This window comes from Sus scrofa, chromosome 14 (assembly GCF_054392235.1).
Source record: "Sus scrofa isolate SSC_HxYL_T2T_F1_AM1 chromosome 14, Sscrofa_HxYL_maternal_Yorkshire_Landrace_v2.0, whole genome shotgun sequence".
In the NCBI taxonomy this organism is placed as follows: Eukaryota; Metazoa; Chordata; class Mammalia; order Artiodactyla; family Suidae; genus Sus; species Sus scrofa.
This window is the reverse complement of record NC_139396.1, coordinates 71,755,055-71,769,694: the sequence shown is the minus strand read 5'-3', so window position 1 is coordinate 71,769,694 and position 14,640 is coordinate 71,755,055. Positions and strand designations below refer to the sequence as shown.

General features: G+C 44.9%; 1 protein-coding gene across 8 annotated transcripts in view; it reads left to right on the top strand.

Annotated features, from left to right (window-relative positions):
* The window catches only part of PI4KA (phosphatidylinositol 4-kinase alpha), a 102,249-nt gene that overhangs the window by 13,176 nt on the left and 74,433 nt on the right, over nt 1-14,640 (top strand). For 5 of the 8 annotated variants that reach the window (XM_084993991.1, XM_013983179.3, XM_013983181.3 and 2 more), the window contains one exon: nt 12,575-12,691. In XM_084993991.1, the coding sequence (XP_084850117.1) occupies nt 12,575-12,691 (117 nt within the window). Of the gene's footprint in view, nt 1-7,889; nt 7,930-12,574; nt 12,692-14,640 lie in introns of all 8 variants that reach the window. The other 3 variants (XM_084993990.1, XM_084993988.1, XM_084993989.1) reach the window with 1 other exon arrangement.

Genomic DNA, 14,640 nt, shown 5'->3' with positions numbered 1-14,640 from the left:
CCTTATCCTAGTACACTGTCTTGATTACTGTAGCTTTGTAGTACGTTTTGAAATTGGTAAGAGCTCTCCAAATTTATTCTTTGTTTCCAAGATTTCCTTGCCTATCTGGATCCTCTGAATTTCCATGTGAATTTTAGGATCAGCTTAGCAGTTTCTGCAAAGAAGTCACTTGGGATTTTGACAGGGATTATGTTGAATCTGTAGGTCAATTTGGAGTATAATTGCTGCCTTTTTTTTCTTTTATTTTTATTTATTTATTTATTTATTTATTTTTGTCTTTTTGCCATTTCTTGGGCCGCTCCCACGGCATATGGAGGTTCCCAGGCTAGAGGTCCAATCGGAGCTGTAGCTGCCAGCCTACGCCAGAGCCACAGCAACTCGGGATCCGAGCCGCGTCTGCAACCTACACCACAGCTCACGGCAACGCCGAATCGTTAACCCACTGAGCAAGGGCAGGGATCGAACCCGCAACCTCACAGTTCCTTGTCGGATTCGTCAACCACTGCACCACGACGGGAACTCCCTTTTTTTTCTTTTAATTTTATGGCTGCACACACAGCTTATGGAAGTTGCTAGGCTTGGATTGAATCCAAGCCGAAGCTGTGAACCTGTGCAGCAGCTCCAGCAACACTGGATACTTTAACCCACCGTGTTGGGCTGGGGATCAAACCGGAGCCTCCAAATTGACCTGAGCCACTGTAATTGGATTCTTAACCTACTGTGCCATAGCAGGAGTGCCTGCCATCTTAATATTGTCTTTTTTTTTTTGTCCTTTTATCTTTTCTAGGGCCACACCCGCGGCATGTGGAGGTTCCCAGGCTAGAGGTCTAATCAGAGCTTCAGCTGCCGGCCTATGCCAGAGCCACAGCAACTTGGGATCCGAGCCGTGTCTGCACCCTACACCACAGCTCACGGCAACACCAGATCCTTAACCCACTGAGTGAGGCCAGGATCGAACCTGCAACCTCATGGTTCCTAGTTGGATTTGTTAACCACTGAGCCATGACAGGAACTCCCTTAATATTAAGTCTTATCATCATGCACATGGGATGTCTTTCCATTTATTTAAGTCTCTACTTTTTTTCAATGATGTTTTGCAGTTTTTATTTTATTTTTTTTATTTCCTTTTTAGGGCTGCACCTGCAGCATATGAAAGTTCCCAGGCTAGGGCTCAAACTGGAGCAGCAGCGACTGGCCTACACAATAGCCATGGCAACACCAGATCTGAGCTGCATCTGCAGTCTATGCCTCAGCTCAGGGCAATTGCAGATTCTTAACCCACTGAGCGAGTCCAGGGATCAAACCCACATTCTCATGGATACTAGTTGGGTTCTTTTTTTTTTTTTTTTTTTGTCTTTCTGCCTTTTCTAGGGCCACACCCGCGGCATATGGAGGTTCCCAGGCTAGGGGTCAAATCAGAGCTGTAGCTGCCGGCCTACGCCAGAGCCACTGCAACGTGGGATCCGAGCTGCGTCTGCAACCTACACCACAGCTCGTGGCAACACCAGATCCTTAACCCACTGAGCAAGGCCAGGGATCGAACATGCAACCTTATGGTTCCTAGTCGGATGCGTTAACCACTGCGCCACGACGGGAACTCCATTAGTTGGGTTCTTAACCCACTGAGCCAAAAGGGGAACTCTTAGGTCTAATTTTTTTAGTGGATTCTTTAGGTTTTTTCTATACACATGATCGTGTCATATGCAAGTAGGGATAGTTTTGTTTCTTTCTTTCTAGTCTGCATGGCTTTTATTTCATTTTCTTTTCTAATTGCCTTGACCAGAAGCTCCAGTACAATGTTGGACAGAAATGGTAAGAGTGACCATCCTTATCTTGTTCCTGATCTTAGGGGGAGATCTTTCAGTCTTCTACTATGTACGATGATAGCTGTAGGTTTTTCATAAATGCTCATTATTGGGTTGAGGACGTTCCCTTCTATTCCTAGTTTATTGCTTGTTTTTATCATGAAAGGGTATTGAATTTTTTCAGGTGATTTTTCTGTGTGGTTTTTTTTTTTTTCCTTAGGGCTGCACTTGAAGCATATGGAGGTTCTCAGACTAGGGGTCAAAGGGAAGCTACAGCTGCTGGCCTATACCACAGTCGTAGCAACGCAGGATCTGAGCTGAGTCTGCGACTTACACCACAGCTCACAGCAATGCCAGATCCTTAATACACTGAGTGAGGCCAGGGATCGAACCTTCGTCTTCATGGATGATAGATTCATTTCTGCTGAGCCACACTGGGAACTCCAAGGTAGTTTTTAAACTTCATTAGGGCAGGTCTAAAATAGCTTTCCCACAGGGATAGCTTAGCTCCACTACTAAGGTGTGGCCCTTGGAGTTCTCTGATGAATGCTTAGCGGATTTTCCACCCTGGCTGGGAGTAACTCAGACACCTCTCAGCTCTGCAAGAACTCAGGGAGCCCTTCAGCTTACAGTGCCTTGGTTGAATTTTACCCTCCTTCATGGAATATCACCCTATATTTGTGGGTCTTAATATAGCCATCAAAGACTCAAGGGAATGCTGTTGCAGATTTCTGGAACTTTTCTTCTGTTGCACTCTCTCATCTTCAGAATTCCCGTACTCCCATTTCTGTCCTCAGCCTTGTGAGACCAGCAGGGTCTGCCTGGGACACCCTTCCCTGTTCTGTGGTCTAGGATATGTCTTCTGGCAGAAAACCAGGGCATTTGTAGGGCCCACTTGTTTCCTCTTCTGGGTATTTCAGTCCTGTGCACCTTATCCATTGTCTGAAACCAATGGTTTAATGTATTTGTCCATTTTTTATTCTTTTATGGTAGGAAAATAAATCCAGATCCTGCTCTTTCCTCATGGCTGCAGGTGGAAGTCCTTGAATCACAGGAACTTTTTCTTCTTCTTCTTTTTTTTTGGTCTTTTTAGGGCCACACCAGAGGTATATGGAGGTTTCCAGACTAGGGGTCCAATTGGAGCTACAGCTGCCAGCCTACGCCACAGCCACAGCAACGCCAGATCCAAACCATGTCTGCAACGTACACCACAGCTGATGGCAAGATTCTTAATTCACTGAGTGAGGCCAGGGATTGAACTCACTTCCTCAGGGATACTAGTCAGGTTCATTAACCACTGAGCCATAACAGGAACTCCAGGATCACAGGATTTTTATTGCTAGAGCAGACACTGCAAAAATCTCTCTGGTCATTTTTTTGTACCTGAGAAAGCTGAGGCTTGAGGGAGATGATTTACCAATTTGCCAGTGTTGGCATAGTTTTATGACAGTCGCAACCTCATGGTCTTTGTTAATCACAATAGCTCTGAGTCCTGTAGAAATGTTGACTTCTGATCAGTGTTCTTTAAGGGAACAGCACACTGGAGAATGACAATTAAAAATGGATTTAACAACATCAACAAATACCACTCATACTTAAAGCCTAATCCTAGTTCTCAGGGAATTTTGTGTTTCTGAAAGACTATTCCCAGAGGTTTCAGATAACAAAAGTTGTATTCTTAAAAAAAAAAAAAAAATCCTTTAATTAGCCAGCTTGTAATGCTATTGTAGTTTTATTTTGGCCTAAATACCTGACCTACACCCACCCTGTGTTGCATTCTCATCTGTAGTGTCCTGCCCAGTCGCCCAGAATTGAGGGTGTCTCATTTTTTCAGACTTGTTTGTCATTTCCTTTCTTTGGCATGGCTTCTCTTAGCAGCTTTGGGTTGTAGTATGGTCAGGAGCTCTTAACAGAGTCTCGGGAGTTCCTTTCGTGGCCCAGAGGAAGTGAATCTGACTAGGAACCATTAGGTTGCAGGTTCAATCCCTGGCCTCGCTCAGTGGGTTAAGGATCTGGTATTGCTGTAAGCTGTGGTGTAGGTTGCAGACGTGCCTCAGATCTGGCGTGGCTGTGGCTGTGGTGTAGGCTGGTGTCTACAGTTCCGATTAGACCCCTAGCCTAGGAACCTCCATTTGCCTTCCTCCCCCCAAGTAAACCACTTGTTAGTTTGTTGTAAAATTCTGAGGAAAATCATTCAATTTTTTTTTCCTTCTTCTTTAGGACCGCAGGTACAGCATGTAGAAGTTCCTGGACTAGGGATGGAATCGGAGCTGCAGCTGCCAGCCTATAGCACAGCCACAGCGACACCAGATCTGAGCTGCATCTGTGACCTATACTGTAGCTTGAGGCAGCATCAAATCGTTAACCCACTGAGTGAGGCCAGGGGTGGAACCTGCATCCTCATGGATATAGTTAGGTTCTTAACCTGCTGAGTCACTGTGGGAACTCCTTTTCATTTTTAAACACTATAGTGCTAAAGCTTTGTTCTGGGTTAGACACTATCTCAGTTTCTTAACCCATAAAATGGGGATGATTAGTAATACCCTCATACATTGTGAGGATCAGGTGAGAGGACGCGTGCCAGCCCTGGCGTATGAGAAATGCCCACTAACTGCTGGCTGTTCTTTTTTTTTTTTTAAGTTTTATAATGATTTTTTTTTCCGTTATAGCCGGTTTACAATGTTCTGTCAATTTTCTACTGTACAGCAAGGTGACCCAGATAGACATACATGTATACATTCTTTTATCTCACATTATCATGCTCCACCATAAGTGACTAGATATAGTTCCCATTGCTGTACAGCAGGATCTCATTGCTTATCCATTCCAAAGGCAATAGTTTGCATCTATTAACCCTAAACTCCCAATCCATCTCACTCCCTCCCCCTTGGCAGCCACAAGCCTGTTCTCCATGTCCATAATTTTCTTTCCTGTGGAAAGGTTCATCTGTGCCATATATTAGATTCCAGATATAAGTGATATCATTTGATATTTGTCTTTTCTCTTTCCGAGTTCACTCAGTGTGAGAGTCTCTAGTTCCATACATGTTGCTGCAAATGGCATTATTTTGTTCCTTTTTATGGCTGAGTAGTATTCCATTGTGTGTATATACCACATCTTTTTTTTTTTTTTTTTTTAATCTTTTTGCCTTTTCTAGGGCCGCTTCCATGGTACATGGAGGTTCCCAGGCTAGGGGTCCAAATGGAGCCAGAGCCACAGAAACACCGGATCTGAGCCGCGTCTTCGACCTACACCATAGCTCACGGCAACACTGGATCCTTAACCCACTGAGCAAGGGCAGGGATCAAACCCGCAACCTCGTGGTTCCTAGTTGGATTGGTTAACCACCATGCCATGACGGGAACTCCTGTACCACATCTTAATCCAGTCATCTGTCAGTGGACGTTCAGGTTGTTTCCATGTCTTGGCTATTGTGAATAGTGCTACAGTGAACATGCGGGTGCATGTGTCTTTTTCAAGGAAAGTTTTGTCCAGATATATGCCCAAGAGTGGGATTGCTGGGTCATATGGTACTTCTATATATAGTTTTCTAAGGTACCTCCATACTGTTTTCCATAGTGGTCGTACCAGTTTACATTCCCACCAACAGTGCAGGAGGCTTCCCTTTTCTCCATAGCCTCTCCAGCATTTGTTATTTGTGGACTTACGGCCATTCTGCCTGGTGTGAGGTGGTACCTCATGGTAGTTTTGATTTGCATTTCTCTAATAATCAGTGATGTCGAGCATTTTTTCATGTGTTTGGTGGCCATCTGCATATCTTCTTTGGAGAAATGTCTATTCAGGTCTTTTGCCCATTTTTCCATTGGGTTGTTGGCTTTTTTGCTATTGAGTTGTATAAGTTGTTTGTATATTTTAGAGAGTAAGCCCTTGTTAGTTGCATTGTTTGAAACTATTTTCTCCTATCTGTAAATTGTCTTTTTGTTTTTTTTTTAATGGTTTCCTTTGCTGTGTAAAAGCTTGTCAGTTTGATTAGGTCCCACCGGTTTAGTTTTGCTTTCATTTCTGTTGCTTGGGAGACTGACCTGAAAAAAATTTGTAAGGTTGATATCAGAGAATGTTTTGCCTATATTCTCTTCTAGGAGTTTGATGGTGTCTTGTCTTACATTTAAGTCTTTAAGTCATCTTGAGTTGATTTTTGTGCATGGTGTGAGGGTGTGTTCCAGTTTCATTGATTTACATGCAGCTGTCCAGTTTCCCTAGCAACTCTTTTTTTTTTTTTTTTTGTCTTTTTAGGGCCTCACCTGTGGCATATGGAGGTTCCCGGGCTAGGGGTTGAACCAGAGCTGTAGCTGTTAGTCTACACCACAGCTGTAGCAACATCAGATCCAAGCCGCATCTGCGACCTACACCACAGCTCATGGCAACACTGGAACCTTAACCCACTGAGGGAGGCCAGAGATTGAACCTGCGTCCTTATGTATACTAGTCAGATTTGTTTCTGCTGAGCCATGACAGGAACTCCCTCCCTGCTGGCTGTTCTTAGGTGGAGGCAGTTCTCCATTGTCTGATGTGTGATGCCTCTACAGGACTGGGTTCAAGTCTTCACTTTTTTTTTTTTTTTTTTTTTTTTGTCTTTTGTCTTGTTGTTGTTGTTGCTATTTCTTGGGCCGCTCCTGCGGCATATGGAGGTTCCCAGGCCAGGGGTTGAATCGGAGCTGTAGCCACCGGCCTACGCCAGAGCCACAGCAACGCGGGATCCGAGCCGCGTCTGCAACCTACACCACAGCTCACGGCAACGCCGGATCGTTAACCCATTGAGCAAGGGCAGGGACCGAACCCGCAACCTCATGGTTCCTAGTCGGATTCGTTAACCACTGCGCCACGACGGGAACTCCAAGTCTTCACTTTTTTTTCTCACAAGAGTCCCAGTTTCCAAGGGCATTTCTGATGTCTAGGCCTAGAACTTGCGCCAGGCTTTCAGGGCCACTGACGTTTGGTTTCTGACTTGTGTTATTTGCTTGTTGTGTCATTTTTATTGATCTTGTGATTGGCAGAGTGTTGTCAGGGAGTGATGTGTATGATTACTTGGCTTGATGAGTCTTCATCCCTCCATGCAGGTGATGCTGCTGTATATCACCTGATGTTGACATTGGCTGTGGAACGGGTGTCACACATCGCTGAGCCTACAGGAGGACTCCTGGGCTCTGGTGGCCCTCTCTCTCTCTTCTTTCCCTTTCACCTCATTAAGTCCCTGTTGTGTTGGTCCCTTTGGTCACGCTAAGTAATTGCTAAGTTTCTGGGCGTGTGGGATGCAGGGGGTACAGTGAGGAGGGCTGTAGTCCTATCTGCAGTTAGCAGAAGCTAAGTGCACATGCAACTCCAGGGTAAGGTAGGATGAAGGAATTATCTCAGGAGAAGCACAGAATGCTTGGTGGGCTCCTGAGAGGTGGAGGATCTGGAAAGACAGTGGAGCTATATCTTGGAAGGATGGTGGTGGGTGGTTTGTTGGGAGACAAGGCAGTAGAGAAATGTTGCAGATGGTGACAGCTGTGGGAAAGACTGGCAAGGGAGTTGGGCTCCGGTGTTGGGGAAGTTGGGAAGGGCCTCCCTTGTTAGTCTGGGCATGTACATTGAGTGTTGGAGTGGGGAGCAGTTGAAGGTGCGGGAGTGGGAAGACCGAATATTGGAGGCATCAGGACAGAAGTCATAGTGGGTCTGGGGGGAGCCTGTCACCTAACATCGATCTTAACCCATCAGGGCCTAGTCGCTCAGCCTGTAAAACCAAATAGCACCTAATCTACCTGTAAGTGGCCATTTGGCAGCTGGGTCTGTGCCCCATCCTACCCCCATCTGTGATCCTGCCTGTAATTGGGAGCTGTTAGCAGTTGGTCCTCAGGCCCATGTCCAGGCCAGCAGCATTTCAATGTAGTTGTCCAACATAGGTGTTTGTTTTTCCTTAGAGAAATTTTAACTGGAAAAGCTCACCGTCGCATTTCATTTTCCCCATGATTTTTTTGTTAATGAAGTAATTTAATTAAATGTGATTTTCATTTACAAAGAACTGTGGAATGTTTTGAAGACCATTTTGTGAGATTAAGTTTGACCTGCCCTGATCTCTTTCAGGAGGTACTGGCCTGGGTCTCTGCCTGCGAGCCTGTGGCAGGCAAGTATCACTCTCACAGTTGGGCAGTGGCATCTCCTGCTCCATTAGAGAGAAATACATTCCTATTTAGATTGAGACTCTTGGGGAGGTCATAGTTAAGTAGGAGGTCTCTTAGTGTACTAAGATGTTGGAACTAAAGTTGTGGTAGGACTGTTTTATTTAGGAAACATTTGCTTTAGTTGACCTAGATGTATTTTTGGTTACTTTTTTGTACTAGGATTCCATCTTCCCTTTTTTTTTTTTTAATCTGCACCTATGGCATGCAGAAGTTCCTGGGCCAGGGATCAAACCTGAGCCACAGCAGTGACGACATCAGATCCTTAACAGCTAGGCCATCATGGAACTCTCATAAAATTACCCAGCTCCTATCCATTGAAATGTACACTTTTCTCTTATTTTCTGAGCTCTAATGCTGTAAATATTATCGTCCTTTTAAAAATATGATTTGCATTATGGCAAAGTTGTTTCTACTGATTTTAGAGATTTTATCCCCTGATTCTGCAGTTAGCAATATTCCTTATGGGAAATACAGAAAAGAGTTAAGAGTAAAAAAGGAAATAAATAGTGCCTATAACCTGAATAACTAATTTTTATGTCTTTCTTTTTTTCTTTTCTTTTTACAGCTACACTTGTGACATATGGAAATTCCCAGACTAGGTGGACAAATTGGAGCTGTAGCTGTAGGCCTACATGACAGCCATGGCAACACAGGATTCGAACCTCATCTGGGACCTATGTCACACCTTGTGGCAATGAGGGATCCTTAACCCACTGAGTGAGGCCATCGATCAGACCCACATGCTCACGGACATTATGTCAGGTTCCTAGTGGGCCGAGCCATGATGGGAACTCCCTAATTTTTTCTTATCTTTCTTGATGTGCTGTCCGGGTTTTGATTGGTTTTATATTCTGTGATCAGTTGTATTAGTTTCCTACTGCTACCGTGACAAATGATCACAACTTTCACTTCCTAGAAAGTTGTCAAAATTGGATTTATTTACATACAACAGGAAAATAAATCAGGATCCTTACTCTGCCCACAGAGGAGCCTCCAGAGATGGAGGAAAGACATGAGAGCACCAGTGTTTGGCACGTGGGAGTGCTAAAGTGTCATCTTCTCTGTATAGCTCTGTCTTTTCCATACTGAGGCATGAGACTGGGCCAATTCTGACGTGTTTCTAAATCTCTACTCTGTCTTCTAGCCCCTTAGGATCACTCCGGGGTCTGTGTGTGGTGCCTCTTCCTGGCAGGGCCAGGGGGAGGGCAGAGTGCTGCCTGGGGCAGGGCAGCATACAGACTCCAACAGGTCTTGGGTCAAGGCTGATTCGTGGTCAGCTTCCTGGATCTCATTGGTTCATTCTTTTTTTTTTTTTTTGTCTTTTTAGGGGAGCACTCGTAGCATATGGAGGTTCCTAGGCTAGGGGTTGAATCGGAGCTGTAGCCCTTGGCCTACGCCACAGCCGCAGCAACATCAGATCCGATCTGCATGTGCAACCTCTGCCACAGCTCATGGCGACACCGGATCCTTAACCCACTCAGCAAGGCCAGGGATCGAACCTTAGTCTCGTGGATACTAGTCAGATTTGTTTCCACTGAGCCACGACGGGAACTCCCTCATTGGCTCATTCCGATAAAATCCTCCTGCTTGTGGATTTCTCATCTGCAGGGATGTTTCTTGATAAACTTTGTCACAGGAGTGTACTTTGCCAGTGGAAATTACCAAAGTTTTTGGGCTGATCACTTGGTCATGCGTGGTCTGCCATCTCCTTTGTCTCCTGGTGATGCGTGGTCTACAGCTCCCTTTGTGTCATAGACCCTGATCAGCAAGTACCTTCTTCTGGGCAAGAGAACGTGGGAGAAAAGTGAGAGGTTGCACTCGGTCCCTCTCTTACCTTTCGTGTGTGCCCTTTTGCCTAAGCATTTAACCATGAAAGCATGGATTTCCGCTTCTTACTTTATATTTTTATTTTAACCCACAGGATATTTTTCCTGGTTACACAAGTAATATTTCCCCTTAGAACCTATTTTGGCAAACATAAAAAACATGAAGAAACAAAACACCTCTAGTCATCCTATCTCTCAAAACTATTAACACTTTGATACATTTTCTTCCAGGTAATTCAGGTCATTCCTTGTGGGCACTTGTAGGACGTTTAGAGCATTGTTCCATGTCCTTGCTTATTCTTAGAAAAATGGTATTTTTAATGTCTGTGATATTAAGTTAAACTTGATGAAAGCATTGTTTTCGTAGGTCAAAGTGGTTGACTATCAGTAATTTCATACGGTCCAATCTAATATTTGATTAAGTGGTTGAATCATGATTGTTCTCCTAATGTTAAATGTTTAGATCATTTCAGATCTTCAGGTAAACATACAAACCCTGGGATGAAAGTATTTTATGTGATCTTTGTCAGTTTTGATTTGTCCTCTTGTAATTGCCCTTTTAAAATCTAAGGGAACAACAGCAAATTGCTTTCTTTTTTTTTTATTAGAAAATGAATTTACTAAATATAAGGCCAGAGGTTGAAGCCACTGATAGAGAAATATGCAACATCAGTGTGGTAAAAGGGACTTCTTTAGGGAAAAGGCTTCTGCCACCACTGCCACTCAGAGCAAGATTCGAGAAATGACATTGCGTTCACCTCCAAGGAGCTTAGTGATGGTGGGTGGGAGGTGAGGGTGAGGATGCAGTGAGGAAAGAGGCAGGGTTCTATTGAGGGTAGGTTTGAGAAGGGGCAGAGGAGGAGCCTCAACCCTTTCCAAAGGCAGCCACAGCCCATCCCTGTGTGGGGCCTCCTAGGACTTCAGCATCTCAGGAAGCACAGTTGCCCTGCTCTCCCTGGGCCCTGTCACAGCCACCTGCCGTAAGTAAAGGTCTTGCAGAGCCCGGAGCTGGCGTTGTAGAAGTACCTGATGAACAGGGCCCTGCAGGGACCCATGTAGGGAGGCAGGTGGCATGGCTTGGACCAGACTCCTCTCTCCACCCCGCTGGGTGCTGGCCACAGGGTGCCCAGGAGGAGGAGAAGTGCTGCAGAGAGGCAGAGCCGGCTCATCTTCAGGGCCTTGCCCGAGAGCTGCTTACTTTCTTTTTTTTGTTTTTCTGCCTTTTACAGCCGCACCTTTGGCCTATGGAAGTTCCCAGGCTAGGGTTTGAATTGGAGCTGCAGCTGCTGGCCTACACCACAGCTCTTGGCAATGCTGCTTCCTTAACCTACTGAACAAGGCCAGGGATCGAACCCGCATCCCCATGGATGCTGGTTGGGTTTGTTACTGTTGCACCGCACAGGAACTCTGCACATTGCTTTCTTTTAAAAATTACAGTGGTGGCATTCCCGTCATGGCACGTCGGAAACAAATCCAACTAGGAACCATGAGGTTGCAGGTTCGATTCCTGGCCTTGCTCAGTGGACTGAGGATCTAGTGTTGCCGTGAACTGTGGCGTAGGTCGCAGACGCGGCTTGGATCCTGTGTTGCTGTGGCTGTGGTATAGGCTAGCAGCTATAGCTCCGATTGGACCCCTAGCCTGGGAACCTCCATATGTCACAGGTGCGTCCCTAACAAGCCAAAAAAAAAAAAAAAAAAAAATTACAGTGGTGATTTAACTGATACATTTCAGAGCAAATACCAAGCACTGCATTCGATTTCCTTTGCCATTAAAACATCCCACCAAACCACGTGAATGTCAGTAAGTGACTTCTCTTTGTGTCTTTGGGACAGCAAGTTAGGGCCTCCTTGGAGTTCCGTCATGGCGCAATAGAAACGAATCCGACTAGGAACCATGAGGTTGAGGGTTCGATCCCTGGCCTTGCTCAGTGGGTTAAGGATCCAGTGTTGCTGTGAGCTGTGGTATAGGTCACAGATGTGGCTTGGATCTGGCATTGCTGTGACTGCGGTGTAGGCCGGCAGCTGCAGCTCTGATTAGACCCCTAGCCTGGAAATTTCCATATGCTGTGGGTGTGGCCCTGAAAAAGGACAAAAGACCAAAAAAAAAAAAAAAGTCAGGGCCTCCTGGTGTGTCTGATGCTCTGTTCTGAGCTTCCTCTGTTAGAGATGTTTAAGATTGGCATCACCTGTTTGCCTTTTCATAATAAAATTCCAATTGTTAGTTCCTTTATGACATTTACTGTTGGTTTGTTCTGATGATAATCCTAGTATTTCCATATACTCAGTAAATTGCTGACTTAACTGCCTGCCCACTTGCTCTCTGCTAGCCTAGTGCTAAGGCGTGTCCAGTAACAATAGGTATTGTTTCCTGAGCATATACTCTGTGACCAGAAGTCCTGAGTGGTTTACACATATTAGATGTTTAAAGATCCCTAAGAGGAGGCCTTATGCAGGAGGTAGGTTTGCATAACCTCCTCATGGACACCCTGGGAAGTGGGGGACCCCAGGCTGTCCTGACACAGAAGGGCAGACGTGAGCCATGGTGCTTTATTGCCTCTCTCTGTGAACACAGAGTTTCTGCTCTCGGCCCAGGTTCTTCAGGGGCATGTAGACCACAGTCTCAGAGGTTGGAGATGTCCTTTGCATAATCTGGTTGAGGAAAATGACTTATTGGCTGTATAGACTTGCTAGGCTTTTAAAAATGTTTATGTATTTTTAATCTTTAGTTTTGGTTTTTGTTTTGTTTGGTCTTGTTTTTCAGGTCCAAAAGCTGCTTTGCATGTGCCCTGTAGATTTCCACGGGATCTTCCAGTTAGATGAAAGACGGAGAGATGCAGTGATTGCCTTGGGCATCTTTCTCATTGAATCTGATCTACAGGTGAGACTTGCCTACATTAGAGTTTCTTCAGTTCAGGATAGTGGGCGATAGAATGTAAGCTTACACCCGCTTTATTTACTTGCAGCAGTGCTGGAGGAGTGCTTACACATGCACCTAGTGAGCACATTTGTGGTGGGTGAATCGGGTGGGAATGCGCCTCCTACTGACACCCCCCAGGAAAGTGTGCTTTTTGGATTGTGTGAATATATTGTGTTTCTATTTTATTTATTTGGGCTGTACCTGAGGCATATGGAAGTTCCCAGGCTAGGGGTCAAATCAGAGCTGTAGCTGCCAGCCTACACCACAGCCATAGCCACAGCTAGAGCCACAGCCACACGGGATCTGAGCCACATCTGAGATCTATACCACAGCTTATGGCGACACCAGATCCCCAACCCACTGAGAGAGGCCACGGATCGAACCCACATCCTAATGGATACTAGTCAGATTTGTTTCTGCTGTGCCACAGTGAGAACTCCCAATGCCAGATCCTTAACCCACTGATCAAGGCAGAGGATCAAACCTGTATTGTCATGGATACTAGTCAGGTTCATTACCGTTGGGCCACAGCAGGAACTCCTTTTTTTTTTTTTTTTTTTTTTTGTCAATTTAGGGCTGCACTCGCACCGTATGGAGGTTCCCAGGCTAGGGATCGAATCAGAGCTGCAGCTGCTGTCCTACAGCAGAGCCACAGCAACACGGGATCCAAGCTGCGTCTGCAACCTACACCACAGCTCACGGCATCGCCATATCCTTAACCCACTGAGCAAGGCCAGGGATCAAACCTGAATCCTCATGATGCTAGTCAGGTTCGATAACCGCTGAGCCATGATAGGAACTCCCCTCCATTTTTTATTTAAATTTTTTTTTAGCTATATCTGCAGCACGTGGAAATTCCTGGGCCAGGGATTGAATCTGAGCCACTCCTGCAACCTATGCCACAGCTGCAGCAACACTGGATCCTTAACCCCACCCCCACCCCTGCACACTGGAGTGGAGATTCAACCTACAGCAACCCAAGCCACTACAGTTGGATTCTTAACCCCCTGCAGCACAGCTGGAACTCCCTATTGTATTACTTTTTGAAAGTTTGGTTTTGTTTTCACCAGAAAGTTAGTTGCAGTGCTTTGTGAAGTACTCATGTGCCCTCCAGGGTAGGTGTGATTTCTACCCTCAGGTAAGATGCTCTTTAGACTCAGAGAGACCATTTCTTCTCCTTCCAAAAGGGCAGTATTCTTTGAGATAATCGTGATAATGCTATCTTTTTCAAAACTATGGTAGATAATAAGTTTTACATGGCAACGTAAGGTTTTTTAAAAACCAGTGTTGTCACTTTAACAAAAAATGGCTGTTTTTTAGTATTTATCAAAGCTAATTGAAGCGAATGGTCAGTCACTAGATACAGAATCTTTTGTTTATTTATTTTTATTATTACTGAAAGTCATTTGTTTTTAAATTCCAAGTTTAGGAGTTTCTGGTGGACTAGTGGTTAAGGACTCAGAGTTGTCACTGCTGTGGCTTGGGTTTGATTCCTGGCTCAGGAACTTCCACATGCTGTGGGTGTGGCCAAGAAAAAAAATTACAATTTAATCATTCTATGTTTAAAAAAAAGATATTTTAATTTTTATTTATCTAAGCTTGCTTGTCCTGGAAATTTTACTTCTATAGGAATATTTTTGACGGTATTTACACATTATAATTTTAGAGCAATATTTAATTTAATTTATTTTATTTTATTTTTGCTTTTTAGGGCTGCACCTGAGGCATATGGAAGTTCCTAGGCTAGGGGTTGAATTGGATCTTTAGCCGCCAGCCTAAACCACAACCACAGCTATGAAGGATCTGAGCTGTGTCTGTGACTTACACTGCAGCCTATGGCAACACCAGATCCTTAACTCATTGAGCGACGCCAGGGAACCTGAGCGAACCCGAGTCCTCACAGATACTAG